The sequence below is a fragment of the Tenebrio molitor genome, chromosome X (assembly GCF_963966145.1).
Source record: "Tenebrio molitor chromosome X, icTenMoli1.1, whole genome shotgun sequence".
NCBI lineage: Eukaryota > Metazoa > Arthropoda > Insecta > Coleoptera > Tenebrionidae > Tenebrio > Tenebrio molitor.
In genome coordinates, this window is record NC_091055.1 from 5,050,403 (window position 1) to 5,077,932 (window position 27,530).

Genomic DNA, 27,530 nt, shown 5'->3' on the forward strand with positions numbered 1-27,530 from the left:
CGAAAAATATAATTAAACATAATTCACCCGACAAGCCATAAAACCAAAGGAGGTCAAACGGAAGTGTTAAGACAAGATACTCACTTAAGCGACTAGTAAAACTGTCAAAATAACGTGTAGATGTATGCAAATGTGAAACAATCATCAATTAATTAACATAAAGAAAAATTTCATGAATAATTGGAAAAAATTAGTTTTCAGTTAAAAATATTCTTGTCTTGCTATACATATTTAAAAGGTGAGAGGAAGCTAAATGTCGTTTAATGAAGGAATTTTATTTATTTATAAAATTACAGTTATGCGAAAACACACATTTAATATACATAGTGAGGCACTTAAGGTGTGTATAAAACCGTGATTTATTAATGATTATTGGTTTAATATGTCTTTTGAACTGCGATAGATTCTCTTGTGACGTCCGAATTCAAATGTATCAAAATTTTGGAAAATACTTACGTGCGACATTACACACTATGCGTGAGCTTTCGTCATCATTTTATATGATGAACTGATTTCTTAGTTTAAGACGTAAGCACATGTTTTATAGCCTTAACACAAGTGTCCAGGAAAATATTTATGTTCTAAATCGTGTTTTGTAAAGGTAACAGGAAAATAAATGCAATAAATCGATTTTATTGGTGTTTCTATCGATAATTTACAATTGAGCTGAACTAGATGATTTACATCTCTGCCGTTGACATCCTACAAGCGAGATAATTACAGGTGATATAATTTCACTCGAGCTATAATTACCTATTTGTAACTAAGATACCATTATGATATGTAACTTCTCGACTATCTTTATGTCTTTTGAATTAGGTATTTTTTACAAATGTGAAAGTATTAATTGTATTTTGAGAAAATTTTAATTATCAAATTTGAAATAATTATAGTATGTACATATTTTGAATTCTGTGGAAATAAAGTTGATCTCCTTCATAATGATAGTTCAAAAAAGTACTATACACTCCTATTACAACGTGTGTTCAAAAATATTTGTCGTCAAGTAGCCTGGTGTTTGCTTTCGTTTCTGTTAGTAGTAGCTTCATTAACTGTCAAATATTTCGTAAAACAGAAAACAATGTAGAATGAAAGAGTGGAAGTGGGCCACCATCAATACAAAATTCAGAAACCGTTGAAATAGTTAGGAAAATAATATAAAATAAACTGAACACTTCAATTTGTCGTTTATCAAAACAAATGAGGGTATGATGAAAATGAGGTTATGGATCTGAAGGAGAAAACAACGGCCTGCTTATTCACACATTTATTTGAACACTCGTTATAACAGTAACTTATATTTTTTATCAGACAAATATCGGGTGTTAATTTAAATTTATCCTCAAAGGAGGCGTTGAAGAGTCGATTGTGAACGTACCACGGATTACAGATCACGGATCAGCTGTTTGTGTTTTTACTCTGCAGACTGACGAGTGGTGCGTTTACAATCGACTCTTCAACGCCAACTTTGAGGAGAAATTTAAATGAACACCCGATATAATCCTTGCATTATCTAGGTGCCTTTTATTAGAAGTAGACTCAGAGAACGTCTAATACAGGCTGTTCGGTAAATGTCCGGCCAAACTTTAACCGCGAGCTACCGGCTTCATGTAGAACTCGGAAAAAATATTTAAAAAATTCTGTCAAAAATTAAATTGACATTTAATTTTTGAGGTACAATTTTTTTTAACTGCTTTTAGTCTTCTACGTTGTCTCACAACCTCGTAGGTAAAATTTCGGCACATTTTTAAAATACACCTTGTATATCATATTTTATATAACGTACACCAATGCGGTTTTCTTGTTTTAAAGCATATTTCCTAGAGGTTACTTCGCATTGGCGTACGTTTTATAAAATATGATATACAGGATGTATTTTAAAAATATGCCGAAATTTTACCTACGAGGTTGTGAGACAACGTAGAAGACTAAAAGCAGTTAAAAAAAAATTGTACCTCAAAAATTAAATGTCAATTTATTTTTTGACATAGGATTTTTTAAATATTTTTTCCGAGTTCTACATGAAGCCAGTAGCTCGCGGTTAAAGTTTGGCCGGACATTTACCGAACAGTCTGTATGTACCTAAGAAACTTAAGACGTAACACAACAGTAATGTGACGTTGTGACAACCTACTGATGTCAAATTGTGCGCCAAATTTAAATATATTTTTAATTATGCGGATGGTCCACGTTACCCCGGTGATCCTCGCTGCCTCGGCCTCCTCTACCAATTCCAGATAAATATAAAATGTCTGAAAAACGGCAACAAATCAACTGATATGTGAGTACGTAATAAATTTTACATTTTTCTTAACATAAATTCTCTTTGATAACCGTAGAAACATTTTTATGTATTCTGCGTACTTTTCAGAATAAAATACATACCTAATACAATTTATGTATGTCTAATTGTCTACACTGATAATATTTTTTTTTTTCTATGATGACTAGGAATTTGGGCACACGGGATAAGGATATTCTCACGGTACCATTATAACATTTTATTAAATTTTTAACACAAGGAAAATAAAAAAAAAATGTATATTGTACCTACTGGAACATATTTATGTACCTAACTACGTCTAGGGACAAACGTATGAAATCTATTAACACTAACAACTTCTATTTTGTTACCTTTGAAATGTCGTGTCCGGGATAATCCCCCCTCGCCCACAGTTGTCCCCTTAGTTACGCCACTGTCTTTACGTATTTCCAATATTTCACAAAGATAAAGCAAGAAGGGTTATTTTTGAAGTTAATAAAAAATTACCTTTGAAATTCCACCGCTTTTTTATACATACATTCTTTGGCTTTGCTAGAACCGGCCCTGGTTGCAATTACCAAAAAAAAATATTTATTCAGGCTTGTGGAAGCTTTAGCGATTCTGCAAAGAAATTTTTTTAATATTTTTCGTAATGTGGGCAGATACGATTTGAATAAGCAGTTTTATGCGATTTATAGAAATAAATGTTTTACGGTTACACAGTTGAAAGCTTTCCAGGGATGGGCTCGAAGTGAGTAAAAGCGGAAAACTTGCGTTGAAATGTTTTCAACTAATTACAGGCAACCTCGGAACAGTCCTAATAGTTTTAAATGTTTGCAGGAGTGAATAAAAGACGCCTTTTCAATCAGACGCGTTTTAAACAGTTTTCGTATTGTAGAATGTTAAAGAAGTAAGTGCGTTGTTATTTGCGAGTGCGGAGAGCTTTCCGGTAGGTGTTAGGAATAAGATCCGATCGAGACTAGCCGGATCGATGAAGAGGTGAAAGATCTCGATTTAAAAAATGAATGAAATTAAAAACATGATTTCCTCCCCTAGCAATTTGGCTGTTGGAATGTGTCTGTTAGTTCAAAGGGAGCCGCAAAGCCGTATGCCGAAGCGAAGGGATGATTTCGGGTCAAGTCTGGTACGTAAAAAGAGCGAAGCGTCGTCGAGGTTGCCGAGTTGTTTTCGACGTGCGTACGCGGAACGGCGTTATTACAAAATTAGATCGGAGCGATAATAGTAATAATCACCTTCGGGAAAGCTACGTGGGAGAATCGAATCCAATAACGCAGGCCGCTGATAAGAGTATTTGTAACACCTGTGGCTGAGGCAGCGCAATTAGGAGCAGTCACAACCCCGCGACAACAGCACAAGTGATGTTGTGATGCCGACCCATGTGATATCGTGCGCAATGACAAGTGAAAGCTCACACGCCTCTTGTGACAGTGCGACAAACCGCGGGCTCAGTGGTAGTTGGACTGCCGCGCCAACAACATCCTGTCAGTCGTCACTGGTTGTAGCAACAGCAACTTCCTCCGCGCACGCACAATTACGAGCGCACTTGCCGCCCACCTCTAAAAATTCACAAAACTAGTGCTCACCCGACTACCACCTAACATGCTCACAGGACTATAACAGTGCTAGTTCTCAACGCCGCCGCTAAGTTTGCGTGAACGTAACGTAAGTGATAAAGTCGTCAAATTTGCCGCACATGTCTCTGTACAGGTAATGTTTGATTGTTTCTGTTGCGCGCGCATCTGCCTTAAGTGACAGATTGCTACATTCCATCCTTACGTCATTACGCTAGAATGTAGTAAAAAGCATTTCGTGTAAACTGCATACTTTACTCGAGCGGAATTTTCGTCATTTATTCGAAAAATCCCAAACGCTCGGATTACGCCATAAAAACTAAGTGTCACCGCTTTTAAGGTTAAGCACCAATAAAAAAAAAATACTCAATTACCAAAGCAAATCCCGTGCCCGATTTTATTAAAGCCATCAATAAAACTTATCTAATACTTGATGACATCAGTCGCTACCATCAGGTAAATTTCGAGGTTAATCAACAAAATTCCATTCAAATAGACATAAATTAATTAATTATGTAAAAAAAATTAGTCGAAGCGATGGATGACAACGGCGACATAAAGGAAGAATCGATGTAAACAAACCATTAGCTCGACAAAACAAATTCCATCACTCGACCAATCAGTAGTCGAGGCATTTTTCACTGAAACTCGTTAGTCAATGAAATTAATTAATCAAAAACATGTTTATTTATTAATAGACATAAATTACAGTGATTTACAGAGTCGGCGCGACTTAGTTCGCCAATGCATAAAAACTCGTCATTTAATTAGCGGTAGAGCATGTCCAGCAGCGACCCCTGCTGCAATTATTAGGGTTTTAAACCCTGTTTCTGTGTCTTTGTAGGAGGTGGCGCTGTAATGGGTATTTCACCGGTTTCACGCTACGACAATGCAATAAAATAACCTCCAGTGATGACCGAACGTTTCCTTCACCATCACAAGCACCTTCCATTTCACATTATTGGGGGGTCGAAACACCAACTCACGTTTAATTGGTTGCATAATCTATTAGAAAACTATTTTACCGAAATTTCTGTTTCTTACATTGCTCTAACTGTTCCTCTTCTTAAATCTCAGGTAAATAAAACTGTCTTATTTGATTTGTCGATCTTGGACCAATTTATGTTGCTCCCTCACCTCGCCTGTTTTTCGGTAACGGTTCCACCAACGATTTATAATGCTTTTAGACGTGCCTATAACAGATGGTATGCCCCTTTGCGAAACTTTTCCCTTTTGGTGGTGCAATTATATTGTCCAAGTGTGTAATGGTCTTCGGAGGACCGATTGAAAAATATTTCCATATTTGGCAAATCTTTAAACAAGTACGGTCAGGTCTCGTCGGAATAACTTCATTTGAAGCGGGTTAATTTCGGAAACACTATTGTTCCAAAATTATAACTCCGAAGCCGTAATTCTACGTTAGATAACGTTAATTGTACAAGTGAGCAAAATTATTAGACGCCTCTTTCAGTGCACCCTCGAAGTGGGTTAAACATGTATTATATTGGTATAGGGGAAGTTACTGACCTAGATCTAGGCTGAGGGTAAGCTTCGCATTACGTGAATTTTATTCTACTTTCATAGAAAAGCGTACGCACTTTGAAAACGTCTTCTCCGATACTACATTTCTAATACATATAAACAGCTCTTTTCAAATACATGATCTGAAGTGCAGCGAATATCAAATTACAGAAATCTTCTGGTGCATCACAATTATCAACCAGTAGGTCTGCAAGATTTAATCATTTTTGAAATTTACAAACCATTAATAAATCTCGGCAGTCAAAAAATTATTCAAATTAATAAGGTTATTAAACGGTAGTTCTTTTTATTTATCTAAATCAATTAGATTCGATTTAAATAGTCAATATTTTACACGGTTTTTATAGATAGCACAAATATTTCGCATATTTTCAACATATCAGCACTTTTCGACTTCCAACGCGTAAACATTTTCTACTTAATAAACTTATCTGTGATGGAAATATGTACAACTTATTTTAACTATTTAAAAATTTTCAGTTCAATACAAATATTTTAAAATTAAGTTACCAAAAATGTGTTCTTATTTGCTTCTTGCAGCCTCTTTTGTACATTTTTTAATGTTATCAGCTACACATTACAAATCGAACAAAACTCGTTCGCACGAAACACAGGGGTAAATTATAAACTGTTTGGTTATAAAATATTACTAGATAGGTACTGATAATAACTAAGAAAATAGAAGTAGACCGGTTTATGGATGCTTGCCAGGATAGGTATACGTTATTCACTTGTATCGCTATTTTTCTATAAGTATTTTTTCTTAGTTTATTTTCTATATTTCTACTTGTTCATGTTTTGTTTTAATCTTTTTGCTGTACCTGCATTAAAATTACCTGGAGGCCGAAAATAGACTATTCGTCACATGTCACATTTGTAACTGTGAAAAATATCTGTTAAAACTTTTGCTTTTATTTTATTACTAAAGATAACATTACTGTCACACTTAGTAGATATATTTCACTAATTAAGTAATTATTTTGTTTGAAGGCTTTCAACATTTAAATTTAAAACTTTTATTGTCACCTGTACGGATAAGTACAAAAAATTTTATCCACTATACTCGGGACGACGAACAGATATACCTAGTAATAAATTGTGGCGCTAGTTGCGCAGAACGATATACGCCGAAGCATGTTTCACAATGAGGCAGGTTCTTTGCCATTTGTCGTTCTTATAAGAATGTGATATAGGTAGTTGATAGACTGAGGAAAATGTTGCACTAATTGACGTGCACATCTTCGCCAAGCATGAACACGTGGTCAAACTCCCGAAGCGAGGTTACAACTAATGAGATGACGTCAAGAATTTTTTGTGGATCTATGTACCTACATCAGGCTTTCAAAATATACGCACGTTTTGAATAAGACAATTGGAAGCTGCTGTTTAAAATACGAGGGCACCAGGGGGCGGTTTAATTAACTACTATATCTGTTCGTCGTCCTGGGTATAGATATTTATTTCAAGAAAATTAAATTTTTGTTTAAATACTAAACAAATATATGTATATGTACTTTGTTTGAAATGTATAGTTGTGAGCTATTTTCAAGGTATCATGGACTATTTTCAAATGGAACCACAGTTTCATCAAACATTTCTATTTCCGACTCTATATTTTGGAAGAAAATAAGTTTTAAGTGAAACAGGCATTTACGGTGACGATTTTCTTGTGACACTTTGGTCTGAGAATATTGCATTATCATTGAAGCTTTCAACCTTGTCGTTGCATGAATTGTTTATGAATAGAGTCATATTAAAGAGTCATTTCAAATTGAATGAAGTCCTCTGGGGGCTAAAATGTCTGCACTTATCACACTTAGGTACATTTGATATCGTTTTCCGTATGCTTACCAGCTGACCATATCTTAAAATGACTTCCCTTTATGTAAATTTAGGTGTAATTTACATTACTGCTACACTACTTTTTAATCTATAACTTCCTGACGTTTACCCTACTTCGATAAAGTTGTAAGCTTTTCTGCTCGCATGGACGCTTTTAGTACTCATGCGCTCTGTTGTTCCTATGCATTAGAGAAAAAACCTATATACTTTAAAAAATCACATTAATGTGGATCGGGTGATGAGGGAAGTTATATCGATAAGGGTCTAGTTCCGTGAGAATATCGGTAGACCAGCATGAAAAAGCGATTCGTCAAAATCCGATGTTACTCGTAGCAGCATACGTTGCAGCGCAGTATAGAGCGTCTGGGTTGGCTCGGGTTATTCGACGTAAAAATCCCAGCAGATGCATAATTACACTCACCTGGTATAAAAGAGTGTAGTGTAAAAGAGTGTAGTTGATAGCATTGGATGACATTGGAACCAATAGGACAGGTGGGTACGCCTGTCGCGTTGTCACCGCGAAGGAGGGGATGTCACCACTCCTGCGGGCGCAAGCGCGGGGCGGTCGTTAAATGTCACCTGCAGCTACGCCTCTGCTACCCACTACAACCTGCCCCCTGGTGGCACTCTTAACTGATTCAATTTATCAGACAATCGCATCTGCAGCAATCGCGGATCGCAGCAGGCTCGACAGTCGCGCGGTGACAGCCCCCATCGTGGGAGGGAGGATCGAGGTTTGCCCCTCCACGGGGGTGTTTTTGTGATAGCGCCATTTTTGCGTAATTTTTGCGATTTTATGGAGACGACTCTACGTGAGATAGCACGGGTGAGACGGGGGACGGCGGAGTCTCTTCCTGATATCGATTTCGAGTTTCGCCGGACTGTATTAAAAGCACTGGAATAAGAAATTTTTGTTTTCTTTGTGTCTTGATTCATTTTCTCTCGCGACTGGGAGATAACATATAATACTCTCCCTTTACTTCTTTATTAACGAAGTTTGCTTTCAGATACGACTGTTGACGTCATTACTTATCAAATTCATCTATTTAGGTATAACACTCAAATCACAATAATCTCAGCCAAATTCTCGTTTCAATCAAAGAAATCAACACCGAGGGGTAATCGTGTAACTTTTATTTTTCTGATTCTTTCATTTTTTCAAATTCATCCTGATCGTCTGATAGATACGTATATCTGGAGATTTTTTTTCGTAAAGGATTATCCTCCAGTAATCTGTTTTTGTTATAAAGTTTCGGAAGTTTTTTATATTCCCTTAATTCTTTCCGTAGGTATCGAAGTAAACTTTGTTTTTTCTTATGCATGAATTTATTTAAGTAAAATGGATTGTCCACGAAGTTTAACGGTTCTTGTAGACACAAACTGAAGCTACACACAAATTTCAACATGGATATACATACCTACCTATACCTATACATTGTTGCTATCTTAACTTAAATGATCACAAAGATGCATTAAATATATGATTCCACTGATTTGTATCTATAGCAACTCTCCAAACAACATCTTCCATTTAGAACTTGTTCCAATGAAAAGTTGTTTGCAAAAGTTATACACTATAGGCTTATAATTATCTAGTACATATATAGGTACTTTGTGTAATTTATTTTTACTCTCCAAAAGTTTATAAATTAGAAATACATAAATGTTAAATTTGAAAATAAATAAATATGTATTTTGAATTTGGTTTTACACCAGCAGAAGAATAAAGCTGTTGCTCATACCGAAGAGAATACATATTTTTAAATCATAAATATTTTTTTCAACAAGGTAGAGTACCTACGAGTGTTTTTTAATATCAAAAATGTTTTACCAATATTTACATATATCATTTTTTTAAAGTGATAAATACTTTTAGGTATGCTGAGTATTTTGTTTTTATTATGAAAATGTAGCACTCAATTTACTCGATACTGATTTTTTTAATCGTTTTGTACTTACTTAATTTCTTAATTTCATGAAAGTGTAATAGGAATACATAATATACGAAATTCAAAAAGGAGCTTAGAGCTTTAGAGAGTAGAGACAGATAATAACTTCGAGTAATTGTCACAATAAAAGGGCGGAGCTTCTATCTGAGAGTCCATTTTTCTTTTTCACCTGAGTGGACTTTCAAATATTTTTTTATCATATGTAGTTTATCTGATGTATTGAAATATCAAATCGAATATCATCTTGATATGTTATGGTGCCAATATTGTTGGATATATCTGGACACGCCGACATGTTGGAGTGACCACTGACCGTTGACGTGGTGGCAAGCATGTGACCCCACATTTGTAAAGTGAAAATAAGAAGAAACGTGTTATGTGGAGCTCATAGAGCAGCTTTGACTAGAGTAATAAATTACTGCCGTCAATGTGTATGCCCATTATAAGTTCTGACCGGCTATAGTGTGCTATTTCTGTGTCCGTTCGTCCGACAAATTCCTCTCGTGGTCCTCCTCCTGGTGGACCTGGTGGCCGCTCGTCGGGATTTAAATTTTAAAGTGCACGTTGGACGGTTTAGCGCATAAGGGCGGAGCCTAGTCGAATTGTCACTGCGAGAAGGACTGTCACTTGTCCCTTTGGTTGCGCAAGCGTGCCGCCAATGGGACCATAGGCCGTCGCGACGCTGTGACACGCCCGGCGTCCAGGCGAACCTTGACCCCTTCAGTGCCCTGTATCGGCGTCGAACGGTTGCACGTACGTCTCTTCCGTCTTCACACTCGCCATGCAGGTTCAGTAGTTATGCAACCCCTCTCGCCCCCAGACTATGGTAAGTTCCCAAAAAAACACAATTATAACCGTCACGAGCCCCTCGAGTTTGGGTTAGTTCATGCCACGTGACGTCACAACTGTCAAACCAACCAAATTGCGTGATTCGGTCGGCTTCGATTAACGCAGCGTTACAACTTTCAACTTCCACGAACTTCGTTCGATTCGCAGAAGTCGAGGCGAAACCGGTTCGGCGGAGTTTGCCGACTCCCGGAAACCGGTTCGGTAACCGGTTCGGGACCTAACCGGTTTCGCGGAGGAACTTTCATTCAGACAGTAGGCGAGGAGGCGTAAATCACAGTGGAGTTCTGTTCAATTTGCGGAATTAGCACGAATTTTCATTAGGGGAGTCTTGTATGTGTTTTAGTTATGAAATAAGTTTTTCGGAAAATTCTTTATTGCGTACTTACACAAAACATAGTCATGAAAGTACTATAAATAACAAAGCTGGGTAAAGCGACGTGCGATAATCGCCAATTTCAAAGGTAATAAATTTAAGTGAATTAGCATTAAACGTGCCTAAATAGAGGTTGATTAAATAGCGCCCGTCAATAAATCATCGGTGTAACTTACATTAAAATACTGTTTTAATATGCAAATGGTGATGCTCAAGTGAAGCATTATAATGTCGATGGTATAACCGAGACTGGCCTCAGGCTAACTCCTGTACAAAAATCAACACTGTCTTGACGAGGATTTGTCAATTATTCATCGCATCCAGAACATCCACCATTTCGACCTTTCACAACCATGACCAAACCATCCAGCACAGAATTGGTCTTGCTTTACATAAAATCAACAAGTTTCTCATTTCATAAACGTATCACTGGATTTGATAATTTTAAAATGTCTTTACTTTCTTAAAACAATTTTATTTAAACAAAGAGGTTACCGCTACCAAGCAACAGATTTTCACACGTAACAAATTTTAGTTTATTCTCATTTACATATTGCATGATTTATTTTTCAATTAATAATCACTGATCAAATCTGACAGCTATTAAAAATGAGTCACTATTAAAATTAATTGGAAGGTAGAAAGGTTTGATTTTATAAAATTTGTAGAAAATAAAATGCATTTGAACGGAATAGAAAATTCAGTCTCATCTTCTATTCTTGAAAATAATATTGTCATTTCCTGAGACGGTCACAATGTAAGTACATATACATATTCACAACAGTTATCAGTTATCACAAACTGGTTGATGAAGTAGAATGCAGATGTAATTGTTATGTCATTGAATAAGACCAAATCTTTGTAAAATTTTTTCTATAGAATTCTTTTCTAACGGAACTAGATTTAAAGTGGTGATCTAATGGCATCGATTAATTAAATTAAAGAAGTGTAACAATTCCATTGTTGAGTATGTGTTACACCTGTAAAGGGCGGAGCCTTCAATTGTTTAGTTCACCTCTGAGCCTACTAGGAGTGTAATACAAATTAGGTCTGATCGTAACAAATTCCTCAAAATGGGCTGACTAATTGACTCTAATTATTGGCAATAGACCTCATGCAGAGAAAGAATTATTATTCTTTATAACATATTCATTTAACAATAGACAGGTCCTATAAATGCCAGACTTCTAAAAAACACTATATCACTGGGACGCTATAACTGTACGCGGATATCGATGTTATATCTTCATTTTTTTACAACAGCACTTTTACGGCATTTAAATATAGTCCCTAAATCCGTAATCGTAAATTCAAATTTATTTACAAGAAGACGCTTAACAATACTGTAAATTTGACGTTCGAGATGAGGGCAAATTAAATAACTAAACCTGTACTCGGCCTATAAATTAACTAGAGATTGTGATAAAAAAAAAATAATAAAAATACCCGTTCGGCATTCGATTATGGTTATTTGCACACACGAGATGAAAGCTTGGGTGAAGTGAAATGGCCCCAAAATAAAATTTATTAGAATTGAAGTGAGAAAAGCACTTTCGAGGTTTTTTCCTATTTTATTTTTTACCCAAATGATCGATGTTTTGTATACAGAACAGATAATACAAACTTGGATCGAACGCAATAATTGCAAGTTTTCTGTTATTTGGTTTAAAAAAGTAATTCAAAATCAAAGAAATTAATTTTTGGGAGGATTTTTCTTGCCATTCAACGTGGAAACGCTGCAAGCATTCGGGGCACTTTTCCAGATTCCGGAAATTTTTGCATTGTAAATCAAAAATGTTATGTAATTATGTTATCAATATATTCAGATAAGTGTGAATTTAGAATTTCTATAATACAACGTGTTTCACTAAGAGTACGAGCCTGACGAACTCAAAATGCATGAGTTGTTCCGGGAATTTTGAGGCACCCGGTATATACAGTGCAATTTTTTTAACAATAGGGAATTGCATGGTAAAATTAATACACCCTGTTAAATTTTGTTCTGATGAAAATATTTAAACCATTTTTGGACAAAGTTGGAAGATTTTTTAAACTATCGGATAGATTACAATTCAATATCCTAAACTGTCGAAAAATTGTTAAAAAAATATTTTGGTAAAAGTGTTTTCTTGCCACTATTATTTTTAGCAGGTTGAAATGTTAGTTGACTTTCGTCACTTTCATTTAAAAAATAAAAAGCGAGACCTGCTTGAGGATATGATTAAAATAAATAATAAATAAATATCTAACAAATTCAAATATAAAACGTAATTTTTGTTCCCATTTCGCCTACTACGTTTTTTGTCCAAATTATTTACGTTTATTAATTTCAACTTTGAAGAGTAAAATTAGTCAAATAAAACTGCTTCTCGTTGTTCAAACAGTATGGATTATGTAGTCTTATTAATGATTTATTACTAAAATAAAAATTAGCATCAAATCTGCAGTGGATCATAAATTAACAGGGGATGTATGTTTTACCATGCAATTCCCTATGGCAGCAGTTAAAAAAACGCACTGTATATCTGAAACAAATAAGAAAAAAGTGAAAGAAATACTTACGTAGCAGATAGTTATGTACTTGTTTTTTAGTGGTTCTGACATATTTAGAAGTTTATTTATAATTCTGCTATTCTGCCTGTTTTCAAATGTTTTAAATCGAATTTAATCCAAAATGATGACTACTAACTAAAAATTGATTTATTTTTTAATGCCACAGAGAACACATTATATTTGAAACACCCAAACAATAAAAAAAGGTGTTCAAGCATTAAAAAATAAAGAAATGGGGTATTTGAAGATTCACCAACAATTTAGAGTACCACGGTCAAAATTGGAAAAGTACTTGAACAGAAAGACGCTTGTTGATGAGCTGATTTTGAAATATTTTGACCGAAATTTGGCAACCACACTGTACGAAATTGAAATTATAGTTGCCTATTTCCAGAAATTTCTACCTCTATTAAAAGATTGAAAAATGTATACTTCCGTTTATAAATTACGCAGTCAGCTTATACCTACATTATACTTATGTTCGATAAATAGTATAATATCTCTCAACAAGACTTCTCTATGTTTGTTGATAAATTTAAAAGTTATTGAGGTTGACAATAAGCCAACATCTTTGGAGGTTAGAGCTTCTGGATCAAAATATTTCTCACTGGACTGCTCCATCGAGATCTTACCAACAAGTGAGATCGTAGTTATTAAAGATTCAGCTAAATTGTTTAGGGTTAGCGAATGCAAGCTGACAGTGGCACTTTCGAGAATAATCCTTCTAAATTTCCTGCAGACTATCAAGTAGGCTCCACATTTACATATCTAACCATCCGGTAGGTTCAATAATTGAAACTCTATCAAGGATATCTCGTGCTATTATTGGGGCGTGTGGTTGTTATCCTGTCGGTTTGAGGAAAACTATTGATGCTCGAGCGTGACCAAGTGAAGAACAAAGTGGAATTAAATAGCGCCTTGAAAGGAGATCGGTAATGTTAGAAGTGCAACTAGGAGACAAAGTGCAAGGCTTGGTCCTGCTCCTTCATCAAGAGGCGAGCGAAATGGAATTGAGATCTTATAGATGGACGGATGTCGTGATCCAGGTGATTATTGGAACGTCGTAAGAACGGAAAAACAGTGGGTTCTAAACGATCGTATTTATCTTTATCGCAGCTTTTAGATCGGTGCGTTTGTGTTCTGCGATTGGATTCGGTTTGGAGACACGTTGTATGGAAATGAGCGGCACGGTCTGGACGGTTGAGCGGCTATGTGGGAGAATTTTAGCTGGAGCACGGAACATCCGGACACAATGGGGAATGGGCTGTTGCAGATGGCGTCCTGGCAGTCCGATCTCGATCTTTGTGCATCGATGAAGAGATTAAGTGTTGGCGAAAACAGAAGTGTCGGAGTTTCGGTGCGTGCTACTAGGTCGTTTCGATCGCGACACATATTGGACTGTTGAGAAAACAAACGCTTGTTTGATTAGGAATAGGTTCTCGTTATATAATGTAATCTTTCACGCTAGCCGTGTTCGGGACAAAGCTGTTGTCTATTACAAGCCCGGCACGCTATGCCATCTATCGCATGTCGATTCCATAAAATTACTTAAAAATGGGAATCGTTGTCTTGTCAACATATCACGCCGTATGTCGCCCTCAGTGCGTGTCGGAACCGGGGTCGTTCAAGATTTCTGTTCAAATTCGTTTTTTACCCAATTATCGACTGCCGACTTGTCACGAAACCTTTTATTCTAATTACTCCCCGGACATGTGTCGAACCAACCGTGGACAATACAATTGATACCCTTTTCATTGCGGTTTAACAGATCTGCGGTCGTGTTGTCATGTGTTGCCAAACACGAACCACCCCCGCGACGATAATTTATTCATCAGGAAGAGGGCTGCGCAAATAAATACGTTCACATTTTTCACTCACTTATCGACGTATCCACCACAAATCAAAATTTATAATTTTAACTGCACCAAAATTTATATTTACATTTTTTTACAAAATACAGAAAATTAAAAAAAAAATCTAAAATCAGAAGCTACCTGGATACATTTATTCAACCTAAACCACTCACTACTTTTACGATAATTATATGTACTTCCATTATTTTTGGACCGTTATCAGTTATCACACTCCGAGTTTAAGCATCCAGTAGTATAGTCGTCCAAAAACTCTAACGTAATGCTGCACTTCAACTTCAATAATAACAGGATTATTATGTGACACCTCCTACTAAAATAACCGTTTAGTCCAACAGCGTCTACCTGGTACTCTGCGCCCTCTTTTCAAATGCAGAACCTGTTTACAAAAATTAAAGATCTGTTTATTTATTTTCTTTGATAAACTAGTTAACCTATATAATGATAGGGTTCGCAGTACAACGTTAGAGTTCTTTGACGATTATAATATATGACTTACGAAAGCTTATAAAGATAATCTACTATTTTACAAATAAAACACTACATACTTTTATATTTGTACGTTTCTCTTCACTGCACTATCACTACAAAAACAAAATATTTAGTATATAATTTAGAAGCATCAAGTAAATCGAAAAAAAAATTAGAGTAGGCGCTGACCAAAAATTTCGGTTGGCAATTCGTTAAGATTTCAATTATCTGATGTCAGTCTTAAAAGTTAGGTTAGTGATTTTGAGAATGTTGAAATCTTGATTTTCATAAAGAATTTTGTGTGACCTGTCGGTTGTAAAAGAATTTCCTCAGCCGGTGCAATGAAACAATGAGATTTAAAACTCCCGCACCTTTATTTAACGTCACCGGTGAGCACGGAGCACGCGCACGCCGCTTGTTTATAAATCGATCCAACGATCATCGATCAGTCAATATTATCCAGAGCGGTTGTTGTCGGTTGTGGGGGCTCTTATTGTCAAGGGGTAATTTCATGCACAACAGACACACGATAGAGAAAAAAATGCAAACATTTTTTAAGGATAAGCTGAACTGTACCAAATGATAGGTTAGTTTCTTGGGTTAATCTCTGCAATAATTCTTTGTTCACCCTCTTCAATATTTTCAGCTGATCTTTTTGTCGGTCGTCTACTGCTTTTTTGCGCAGAACACTAACTGTTCCCAAAAACATTTTACGCATTTGTAGACTTTCTGGGCAAGTTGTTGGTTAAGTGTCTTGAAAGTCCGCAAACTTTTGTTGAAATTCCTCAAAAACTCGAGGTGTCGAATAGGACCAAGCCTTTCTCCATCGCTGAAGAAACACTGGGCAATGAAAATTTGTTGCTCTAAAGTGAACATATTGTAATAGCAAATTTTAATAGTCAATAATTAATAATGACAATTACCATTGTAATGACATTTGAATTAGATTTTTACGTGCTGCCAACTGAAGTGGAATAATCATGGCCATCTCGATTTTTTTTATTTTCGATCGCACGCAGTAGTGCTGTCATAGTTTTTATAATTATTTACAACTTTGATAGTTTCATTTAAAAATGTCTGCAAAATTTTTTCAGAATTCCAGTATCCTTTCCAAATATGTATATTTCTGTCATTTACATTGAGTTTGTCAATCGTTTTCTCAACATTTTCCACTATTTCAAAAAATGTATAGTTTACAATTTTGGTCTTCCATTCACAAATTTTTCTGATTTAATTTCTATCGGGTTTTGATCAGTACAGTACAAGTCATAATATTTATTCATTCTTCTCTAAATACACTTTTAACAAACGTGAATGATTTGCCTCATTAATCTAGTTTAAACTGGCAACGTAGAATCACTACTCCGTCAAGATATCGCACCAAATTCCCTACATATTCTGCTGAATATCCTCATCAGTAAGAGGACTCACTTTCTTCTGGATTTTATAAAGTTGCATCCTGTATCCTGAAAAACGATCCCAAACTACAAAGTCTCACTTTTCAGTGTTGGTGGATACTTCTTGGCGAATCTGTTACTTAAGCCATCATTTCTAAACAAATTAAGTTTTGATTCATTGTTTTTTTGTTGACACAACTGCCAAATAATCCACCCCATCGCTCAATCCCTTACTTTCTTATTCGTCTTCGCGAGTTCGCGTCTTCCTGCAACTCCAAACTCTTTTAATTCTTCAAAAATTGTAATCGAATATGAGAACAGTTCCTCTTAGTAATTTGATAATTTAATTGCTGCAACGTCTAAATCATCAACATTGTGGAAGCTGTAAATACACAAATTATTCTCTTTCTCGAACAAAATAATTTAGACTACTGCTTTGGGTCATCATATTATTGTTGAGACTGAAACGTGCAGAAATATGGTATCAAATTATTTTGTAGATGGTATCCTTGTAGGCGCGACTTAATTTTGATACCACACTGTCTCCTCAAGTACATCTTCAAATCATATCGCGGCATTCATTTTTTACTAAAATAATCCCCGGTAATATATATTTTGCAGCTTGAGATTCTCATTTTCTAAGGATATCTAAGGATATTAATCGACAGCAAGAACGGTTGCTGTTCTAGCATTCTTTCTTTCTGGACGCTTCTGGATTGAAACTTCACCACAAACCAAACTTTCTTATCGGGAATTCCAAATACTATAGACGTGTCGATGTTCTTTTCAATTTTTCTCTCTAGCACTCTAAGCATTTTTCGTTTTGCTTCTGATTCATAAGTGAATAATATATTAAGCGTCTTCCTCACCAATAAGTTTTTTATCCATGAATTTAAGATTTTTCTCTCGAGATCCTAATCTGCGGCAACAGTACAATAGCAATTCCCAAAAATTGCATGTTTCTATTATTTTGTCTATTGCAATACGTACAATACTGGGAGTATTTGTCAATTAGAGTAGTTATCAATTATCATTTTTAGTGATATTATTTGTGAGGTAGATCTATGAAAGCACAGTTCTATGTATTGTATTAATGACTGAATAGTAAATTTAATTTTACAATAATTTAATGATGTGTAGTGGTGTTTAAACGGAAACATAGACGATCGATGTCACGTTTCGACGGATCTTCATCGAAGTTCGCGTCGATGATAAAACCGGTTTGACAACTTCTGGAACTCGTTCCAGAACCGGTTTAGCAATCATTCTGATTACGTTTTTTATTATTGTCTTAACGAAAACTAATTAAAGATGACCTCTGCTGCTCGGGATAATAGGACGGTGAAAATGTAAACAAAATTATCTCCTTGACGAATTCTTGCCAAATGGTTGGACAAATCACTCACCTAAACTGTGATTACAATTATTTATTTACGTGAATGTACGTTTCGACGACGGCCGAAGAATTTATCGCGAGCGACCCTGGGGTGCATTCTTTTTGTGATATAATTAAAACAAATAAATCCTGAAAAATGTCATGAAATTCGGATCGTTAGGGGCCCATATAATTTGGTATTGATCACTAGGCCGGACTAATTCATATATGGTCAAAACACAAGAGCGGTTATGGAAGCATAGAATCAAATAACCATATCTTATAACAGGTATAAAGCGAAGATGAACCGACTGGCGTGTTCCAGTGCAACTAATAATTTATTGTCCGCCTGTACTTATTATACAATATGGCCCGCACCTGGTCATTGGACAGGCTAACTCGTCTATGCTGCTCTGCTGCCACAGGGGCCATATTGAGTACCGTCTACAAAACAAAACTGAAAAACAATCACCTGGTTGGATATCTCAACTACACTCAAATTAATAAATCATACCGTGATTCCCATTTTTTATTTTTCCGACAGACAATTGTCGGGCTTTTGTCGCCGACTACGTCATCCCGACCACAACCTAATTAACACTTCAAACACAATTAATTGCCGAAAACCCACACTTACCATCACTGATAACAAGTCTTAAACTTATTACGCGCCGTTAACTGCATGCTAATTAACTTGCTATACTGTACATCTTAACCCGCCATTTTTCAAATCCGTAACCGCCCGCAGTAGCTTGCACACTCTTCTTTTTAGCTCGCAACTACTGAAGCTCGTTCTCGTCCTTCGATTAACCCTTCGCCCACTCATTCACTGACATTACAAAATTTTACCGATAAAAATTGAAACATAGTTCAACCAAATGTGTTTAAAAACTGCAATTAAAAAAGTACTCATTTATGCTAATCATAGTGAATTTTATTGGTTCATCTGTTTCATAATTCATCCTCCATTTAAAAACCAACGAGCTATAGACGGATAACACGGCAAACACCACAAAATAATTTAGTGACTTGGTTTCGGTTTGGACGCAAATTAAATGATTAGCACAATCTAAAGTGGATCTAAGAAGAATCAATAAACCGTGAAAATTGAATAAATTCCTTGACGAGTTTTTGGCGTCAGTACTTTTCACAAAAGATATCTCACTAACGAGACCTGTTTATTTAGAAACTCATGAGTCACTGGGACAAGTTTTTCCAAATTTTTCCTACACAGGACAATGGTCTAAAGGATTATATTGACGAAATAGACAGATTGTTGGACATGCGCGTTGCGAGCGTTTAATTATTTATTGTACCATGTTGATTTAGGTCAAATCCACAATGTAAATCACCTATATTAGGTGGGTAAACAATAATTTATAGTGGACACATCTACAAAAGGCTGGTACAAGTGTTAGTATGATGTAATACAAACAAAATCGGTGCTAATTTGTATTAATAAGTTTAAAATAAATTAATGAACTTGCCGCAGCAAAATAAACATTACTCGAAATCTAATCGATTGCAAACAACTAGTGTGTATAGACCCAATTTACAATTTTTTTAACACTGTAGTTGTAAATTGTAGTTATTACTCATTTTTTGTGCGTGTTTTTTTTCTTCCGGCTCGGTAGCGTGCTAAAGATGTGTAATTGTCCACAAAAGTGTTATTACGCTTTTGTTAAAATTTTGCAAATAATTTCGTGCTCGTTATATTTTTGGAATAAAACAGGTGCTTGAGCACAATGGCACAGTTGACAGGTCCTGTTCTAACAACATTTTTAATAAGTAAAAAATTAGTTTGACAATCCCTAACTGTTGAAATTAAAACAGGAGCACTCGCTTCTTGCGGAACACTGCAGAAAAATGTACCTGGGTCTGCAGGTTTACAAAAATTTCGTGTTGTATTTTGCACCGTTCTGAACGAAATATTTTTCTGTCTGATAGACGAATGGTGCAAAATTGTAGCTGGTGGTCTAGTGATGATATGTTGAGAGGTTTTATAGGTGCTCCCAGAAGTAATTATTCATGTAGTATCACTTGAATGACAGATATTGAATAGGGACTGCGTCACGAGGTATTAAATAAACTTGATTGTACCATTTTAAGGTAGCACTTGTGGTACAACAATGGGCACTTCCAACGACTACCAAAACGATGTAGTTATTTAAATATAACACACCCTATGCTAAATACATGCATAACTTGGACCATCAGAAGATGACGATTCTCGAAGCGGCATTGGACCGGTGCATCCGAAGACAAATACGAACTCAAAGTTGTTTTTTTTTATTTTTGGAATTTTATTTTGACCACGCCACGTCTATTAGGTGAATGTAATTGCAGTTCTTAGTGGAGGCGTCATTTTGACAGCTACAAATGATCTAATTTTCAATTTAGGCGAAAGTCTCACGTTTAAAAAAATATATAAATAATGTAACATTTCCTTAAGTAATTTATGATTTATCGAGTTACCTTCGAGATTTTTGACCACTTCAAGCGAACATTAGCCAGAATGTGCAATGGATTCGAGTGGAAATGTTGAGAACTTCGTATCAATCAATCATTAGGAATCTCTTCCAATGCTGAGTGATTTAGAACAGATCATAGAAATAGAAAATAGATTTATTTGCATTTTATTTGGTCCAAATCGATTAAAGCGTGTCCGTCTGTCCGCTTTATACAGTTAATTCAGATATCTTGCTCCAACTGAGTTTATGTGACTGTTATTTATAGATACAAATCACGATGACTAGTAATAATAATAAACATCATTTTTTGTACTCTTGGTTTCAGTAAAAGCCTTTTTACACAGTGCATCTTATGTTATTAAGCTGTAATTGCCAAGAGATGACACGTTGTTATCAAACGACCTTGTTAGATTAATACGAACATATGACATGTTTCAAAAAAACTCAGCATATATCAAATTGCCATGTGGAATTCTTTCGAAAAGTCTAGTTTAAAAAAGCCATCAAGTGCAACATTTTTGCCGCCATGCGGTTATCGTGACGATAAACAGTTCAATATAAATGAATTATGTCCCGATCTATAAATATTATAATTAATAGCTGTTGACATTTTGTTATTTAACTTGCATTACTTCAATGCAATTAAAGCCCAACTAGGCCTAACAAAACCGGTATTTAAATCACGACTTCATCGTTCCTACCGTTACCCATTTTTCCATTTCCGATCGATCTATTATCGATAAACACTTCCCGCCATCCCCACCATTTTCCAGTGCATACTGTTAATCGCACACATCGACCTTTGCAATTGAATAAACCACAACAAGCATGAATGAACACAACAGTTTGTTGTGATTATGCAAATGTCTGACATTTCATGTTATTTCTCGTAGGGTGTCCCAGAGAAAGTTTAAACTTGAACTTGTTTTCTTGCTTGAACCGTGTGCAAATTAAGCGAGAAAAAATTAAATTTATAATGTAAACAAATATAACCTTTGTCGGTTGTTACCAACTACAATGTTTTCTTTAATAGTGAACAATCGCTTACCAAGAGCGGTTTTATAAATCATATCGGTGTGCCACATGACTACATTTCGAGACCGATTCTTACAGATGATTTTCGTTGATCAAAACCCTCAAATTCTCAAAAAAGTAAATAAACAAATAAAGAAGTAAACAAATAAAAAATAAATAGATGCGCCGTTAAGAGCACGTGGATGTTATGCTAGGTTGTGTATTTGCACGGGTCTGTATCCTACATAAATCATTTTCGATGGTTACAGTTATCCACCTATCGTTGGGCCGTTAATACTTGTGTAAGTACATTGAGACCCTTTTCACAATATCGTAATGCATGGTTTATGAACTGGTGTAAACGATTCCAACAGGGCAGTCTACAACTATTGTGATTATGTACGGCTAATGTTATAATTATCTGTAGCTCTGTATCCGATCAAATGTTCATCCCTCGCAGTGTTTATTTTTGGAACGATATACCTGGGTTAGATTTAGCGAAGCGTTAAAAAAAATTGAATAGGTCCTCAAAAACCAGGTAAAACCTATTAAACCGTGCCATCTATAGAAAAATCTCCCTAAATAAATATGTTTAGTGTGACACCTTGCATTTTGCTTTGTTCGCTAAGCAGGCGTTAAGTGTTCTGTATGGGCTGAAAAAATAAATTGCATCCTGTCGGTTCCAGGGAATTAAAAATCGCAATTCCGATAAAAGTCCGTCGACCTGCAAATTAACAACTTGTCGATAATAATAAGGGTTGTAAAGATTTGGAGGGTAATCGGTTTATAAACAAGTAAACAGTTGAAAAGAGGCCTTTAAAAACGACGAGAAAGGAACAGGTATCAAGAAACAATCGACACTCGCTAAGAAGAAAAGAAAACAGAGCACCAAAAGGTATAAGTGAAAACCATTTGCAGGCGCCACTGGTCTTTTTCAAATCATCCTAAAACAAATTTACATACGAACAGTTGCACCCTCGGTGATTTACATAAAATACACCTAAAATTGTTCGGTTAGTGGTTTACAATAAATTTCTTGTCGTCGTTTGACATTTAAGAATAGCCACATTAGCTGATTAATTTCGTGATAGCGACGTAAATTCAAAATAATAATAATAAAGATGCGTTTGTGAGAGGCGTCGAGGGTATTGCGTGCAAAAATCAACTGTTTGACTCTTCGATTTATCTACGATCCCTGCATTAACAAAATAAGCATTTGTGGTCTAATGGACGGAGATCTTTATCAGAAGGACACATTAGCGCGGATGTGGACGTAGCTTAATGTAGGCGGGGCGTAGCCGTAATACATGTTCCAGTACGTACTTAGATCATAACCGATAAAGCTTTAATGATAAAATGACAATTCTGTCAGACAACTCCACCTCTTCTCCCGCTGCACGGGGGAAATACTCAAATGAGCAAATAAAACCTGGCCGCTTGTTGTAATTACTCCACAAACACAAATCAATTTTTAATATCTCGCCACAGATTCTCGCACAATGGAGTAACCGTCAAAGTCACGTGACAGCCTAGGCTACGTTAATTAAACCGCGAATACACGATGAGGTGTAGTGTGTTCGAAGAATCGAACAAAGTCAAAGCTTGTATTTTTTGAGTTGGTCGCTTTCGCAAATGTTCCGCTTGCTGATTCGCGATTTATTCATTGCCTTTTTCCTATATTTCGTGGTCAACGAAAGTATTTTAATTTCTTTATTGATGTTTATCTATTTACGGAGCATAAGACTTATTTGAATAATTATGGTCGACATGCTATGATATTCTGTTTTATTTAAATTGCCTCTGAAATAATATATTCCGGTGAGTCTATTGTTCGACTCCGGTCTTAACGATGCTTTCAAAGGTATGCGGTGTCATGCAAAATTCCACAGATGTCGCCACGGTCTACCGCGTCGTACTTTTCCTTCATACATCGATCGGCCAACTAATAAAGAATGATGCGGCGTCGCACCCAACGATCTCCTTTCTAATGTGAACGGAGCATTACTTTTTCTCCGGAACGTGGCAATTCGAAAAGACGGAACCGACGTGCGTTCTGCACCGAGGAAAATCTTCAACCCTTCGATGTTTATTTATTTTAATTAAATGGCAGCGGTGTGTAACGAGACGCGTGCAGATCCTAAAGAGTCGTTCACACGGAAAAGACGTTCGACGTAGAATTTTTACGAGAGTTATGCGCCAGAGGTAGCGGAATCGGCGCATTTAATATTACGTAATGGCTGATTGAAAATGATTGAAGACTATCAACTAAAAACGGTTGGTTTGACCGGTCGAGAGAGGGCTGAGCATAAGTACATCCTTCATCAGTTGTTTAACTCAATTATTGATCAAATATGGCGCGGTTCCCACCCTACGGTCTCTATTAACCCTTTCGGTTTGAGGGGTTTAGTAATTATGTACCAACCCCCATATTAGGTCCTCACTGAAAGGGGACCTATTATATTTATGCTTGTAAAAATATCACTTTTATTGTCTCCCATTGTACTCCGAGCCAGTTTACGAAAAATCTATTTGCTTTTTACTACTTAATCGATTCTTTTCTAATTCCCGGCTTTGAAGGTTCAATAAGGCCCTTCAGAACGCATTAATATTGTCTACCGGATGAATGACAGTCACAATTATTATTGAATAAACATAAATACCGCTCAAGATTTTTTTGTGGGCGCAATCAATTTTATCCACGAATGCGACTTGATTTATGGTAATATGTCTGGAAGCAAATGTGTTTTATGTTGTCGTGAATCAGTCAGCGAATTCTTGCGTATTTTCGATGTCTTGTCTTCTGTCACATGGCTAATGTTTAGTGAGTGGCGTCAATTATGAAGTATGCTGGCCGTAACTAAAACCGTGTATTTTTACACCCACAATCGAGCACGTGTACTGGCTGTGTCACTAAAATAATTTTGATAATGTGTCGAGTGCTTCCATTAGTGAAGTACAAAAATAATTTTTCCAGATGAGATTTAGCAGTTCTTAGCTCTAAAGCCGCCTTATCTATTTAACCTCAAACCAATCAGTTTTTTACCAACTTATAAATTGTTACAGTGGGGCTCGGTGGCATCATGGTTCATGCGACCGGAATTGTCCATTCTGACAGTTATGGCCAGTAACAGGGAGCCATCGACCAGTTCAGAATCGATCAAAAAATCCGACACCTCATCGTCCACCTCAGAAGATCTCCAAGATCCCACTGTCTTCCAAGCGCCCTCTATATGCATGGTAAGCCCCAAAATATATACTCAAAACAATTCTACAATAGTCAGTACTCAGTACCTGAAGTATAAACAAACGACGCTACAAAACTCGGACAGGGCTCTAAAGCAAATCTTTTTAGATTTTCAAAATTATTTTGGTTTTCCCTTGGTCACAACCTGAAGCCCCAAGATATGTTTGCTTGTTCTTATGTTGAAAGGTCCATCTCGTCATTGAGTTGTACCTTCCGTGAGTATTTCTCAGGATTTTAAGAATACTGTGATTGGTCCCGGTGAAAGATTATTGTGAGCTTCTACCAAGTGCTGTTCAAAGTGTATTGGTCATTGGCTCTTGATTTATCCTAAATTAGAAAGGTCGTTTCTGGCTGTCCTCGTGGCCGTGTGCCAATACGCTCGTCGCTGGCAGTAGAATTGTCGAGTGCGCATTAAATAATTCTCTGAGTGTACAAATGTCAAAAAAGTAAAAACGGATTTGGATGACGTAAGTGCATGATATATTTATAATGGAACATTAGATCGGATATTGGATATAAAGAATTCCATTAGTTTAGGGTTTGGACGTCCACGTCGCGAAGACGACGGATACCTGACATGTACGTACGTGTTATGCAATGGTTAACAGGCTCGCGACAACCAGCAATTTCCTTTCCATAAATGCCAACCTCTTTTCATGTCACCTACTCGACTCGACACGCAAACAACTAACGTTCACATTTCTTTGGCGCACACAAACTCGCACTCGAATGCAGCATACAAGATACCTATCATTAAACCATTCTCTCCTTTTCGTCTGTTTGCAAAAAATCCGACTGTGCTTCTATTGGTCCGTGGAATCTCGTCTCGCCAGCTCTGGTGGTACATAGCTCCAGAGGTGGTCACTCGCTCAAAAATTTTGATCGCTTCCAGAGGCTGCTTCCGACGCTGTTAAATGCGTTCAAAATTTAATCAATCTTCAACGCAATTTATTTATGTTAATGTGTACTTGAATCACTGAATCATTTCAAAAAGAACAAAAGGAAGCGGTATTCGTCATTATTGTAATTGGTCCTTCTAATTAACTGTCAAGGTTTGCCACACTAATTTACAAATCATAAAGAAATAATAATAAACACGTTCACAATTTTCTGTTCTGTTCCAAAACTGAACAGTTTTACTTATTTATTAAGAAAGCTAACTTCAAATAGACACAAAATGATTCGATCGTGGAATGTGCTTTTAACATGGAATACCGATAGACCCAATGAAGCAGGTAAGGGTTGTTTCTGGAAATTTCGCTCCTTTTCCGCATATTCAGCGCCCCATGGACCTTCAGTAAAGAGAAGAAAAGTTTTCGCCCCTCGCCTTTAACATTTACTGTATCTTATGTTTACATACTTTTCTTTTAAAAACAATATATGTATTATGGTCATAACTCATTGTGGAAACGTATAAGCTTATAATCTTTACGTAGATCGTTCACATTTAATCTATTTGAAATATGTAATTTAATTTTTTTTTTTTGACTTACCTTGTTCCTAACCTGGAATACCGTTTTGCTCCAAAAGAAGAGATTGGCCTCTGGTGACGATATGAGAGGCAACGAATGAATTCAATGCATTGCTTGTTCTAAACGGTGTCATGTTGAGTGTTCTGAAACAGAATATGCAAATTATTATTTTTTTTACTGTACACAGTATTCCATAATAGGAGTTTTTTTAGATGCGTTGTTTTTCTTTTTTTTATGTTACATTTTATTAATTTCCTTACACCAAATACACTTTATTTTATTATGAAGCTTTAGTTTACAGTGAGGCTTTATATTAATGATGGAAATAAGTATTTGACTCAAAGAAAATAATAAAATGTTATAGTTGTGAACATCAAGTTGTCAATTAAATTTCATTTGAAGTCTGTCTTTATGTTGAAGTTGTTTGGGTAGATTGGAAATATGTAAATAAATTTCCCAAAGATTATACTGGGTGCCCCAAAATTCGCGAAACAACTTAGTTGTATGTTGTTAAAAGTAGTCATTAAAATAACAGATAAAATCACCTCTTGGAAATGCTGGAAATAATGAAGTAAATAATTGCAAACCTGATCACCATCGTTCAGAATTATTATAGCATTGGCTAGTAAAAAACAAATATGTAGTCAAAATCTTTTTTAATATTTAAAATAAACGAGATCAAAGCTGCACCTTTTGAGACCCCATATCTTCAAATCTAAAAGATATACAATATATTATTTTTCTCATCATTTTCTAATATGAATTGATATTTCCCTACTGAGTTGTTCCGCGAATTTTGGGGCACCCAGTATAATACAATAAAAAATATTTTAGTATTCCATGATCGGGTCATTTGCTCTAATCTAAATTACATGAAATTTGAGAGGATCCTATGTAATTGTTTTTTTCTAATTTACTGTTTTAACAAAGCTGTCAACGCAATCATTTTGAAACCGAAATCTAGGAACTTTTTTCAGGCAGGCAGCAAATTTAGTGTGGTTATTCTCTGCGATTTGCCGTATTTCTGGATAATTCATCTTTAATTGCAATTTCACTTGCGAAAAATGCCAATTATATTTAGTCTAGATTCAAATTTAAAATTATATGTATGTACTTTAAATATCAACTTTGAAATAAAAGTGTCACCAACTGTCAGAAAATTCCCTAAAGTACCAAAATTGATTTTACATATTTGTAAAAAAGAAGTATTTAATATGCAAATTAGAAAAAATAGCATAAAAAACTCGTTTTA

At 35.8% G+C, this 27,530-nt stretch overlaps 1 protein-coding gene across 2 annotated transcripts in view; it reads left to right on the forward strand.

Annotated features, from left to right (window-relative positions):
• Positions 1-3,748: 3,748 nt before the first annotated feature.
• The window catches only part of LOC138139915 (zinc finger protein basonuclin-2-like), a 130,344-nt gene continuing 106,562 nt past the window's right edge, over positions 3,749-27,530 (forward strand). Inside the window, exons 1-2 of one of the 2 annotated variants that reach the window (XM_069060501.1) lie at positions 3,749-3,991; positions 24,626-24,799. In XM_069060501.1, coding sequence (XP_068916602.1) covers positions 24,650-24,799 — 150 coding nt within the window. In that variant the 5' untranslated portion in view covers positions 3,749-3,991; positions 24,626-24,649. The remainder of the gene's footprint in view (positions 3,992-24,625; positions 24,800-27,530) is intronic. The other variant, XM_069060502.1, reaches the window with a different exon arrangement.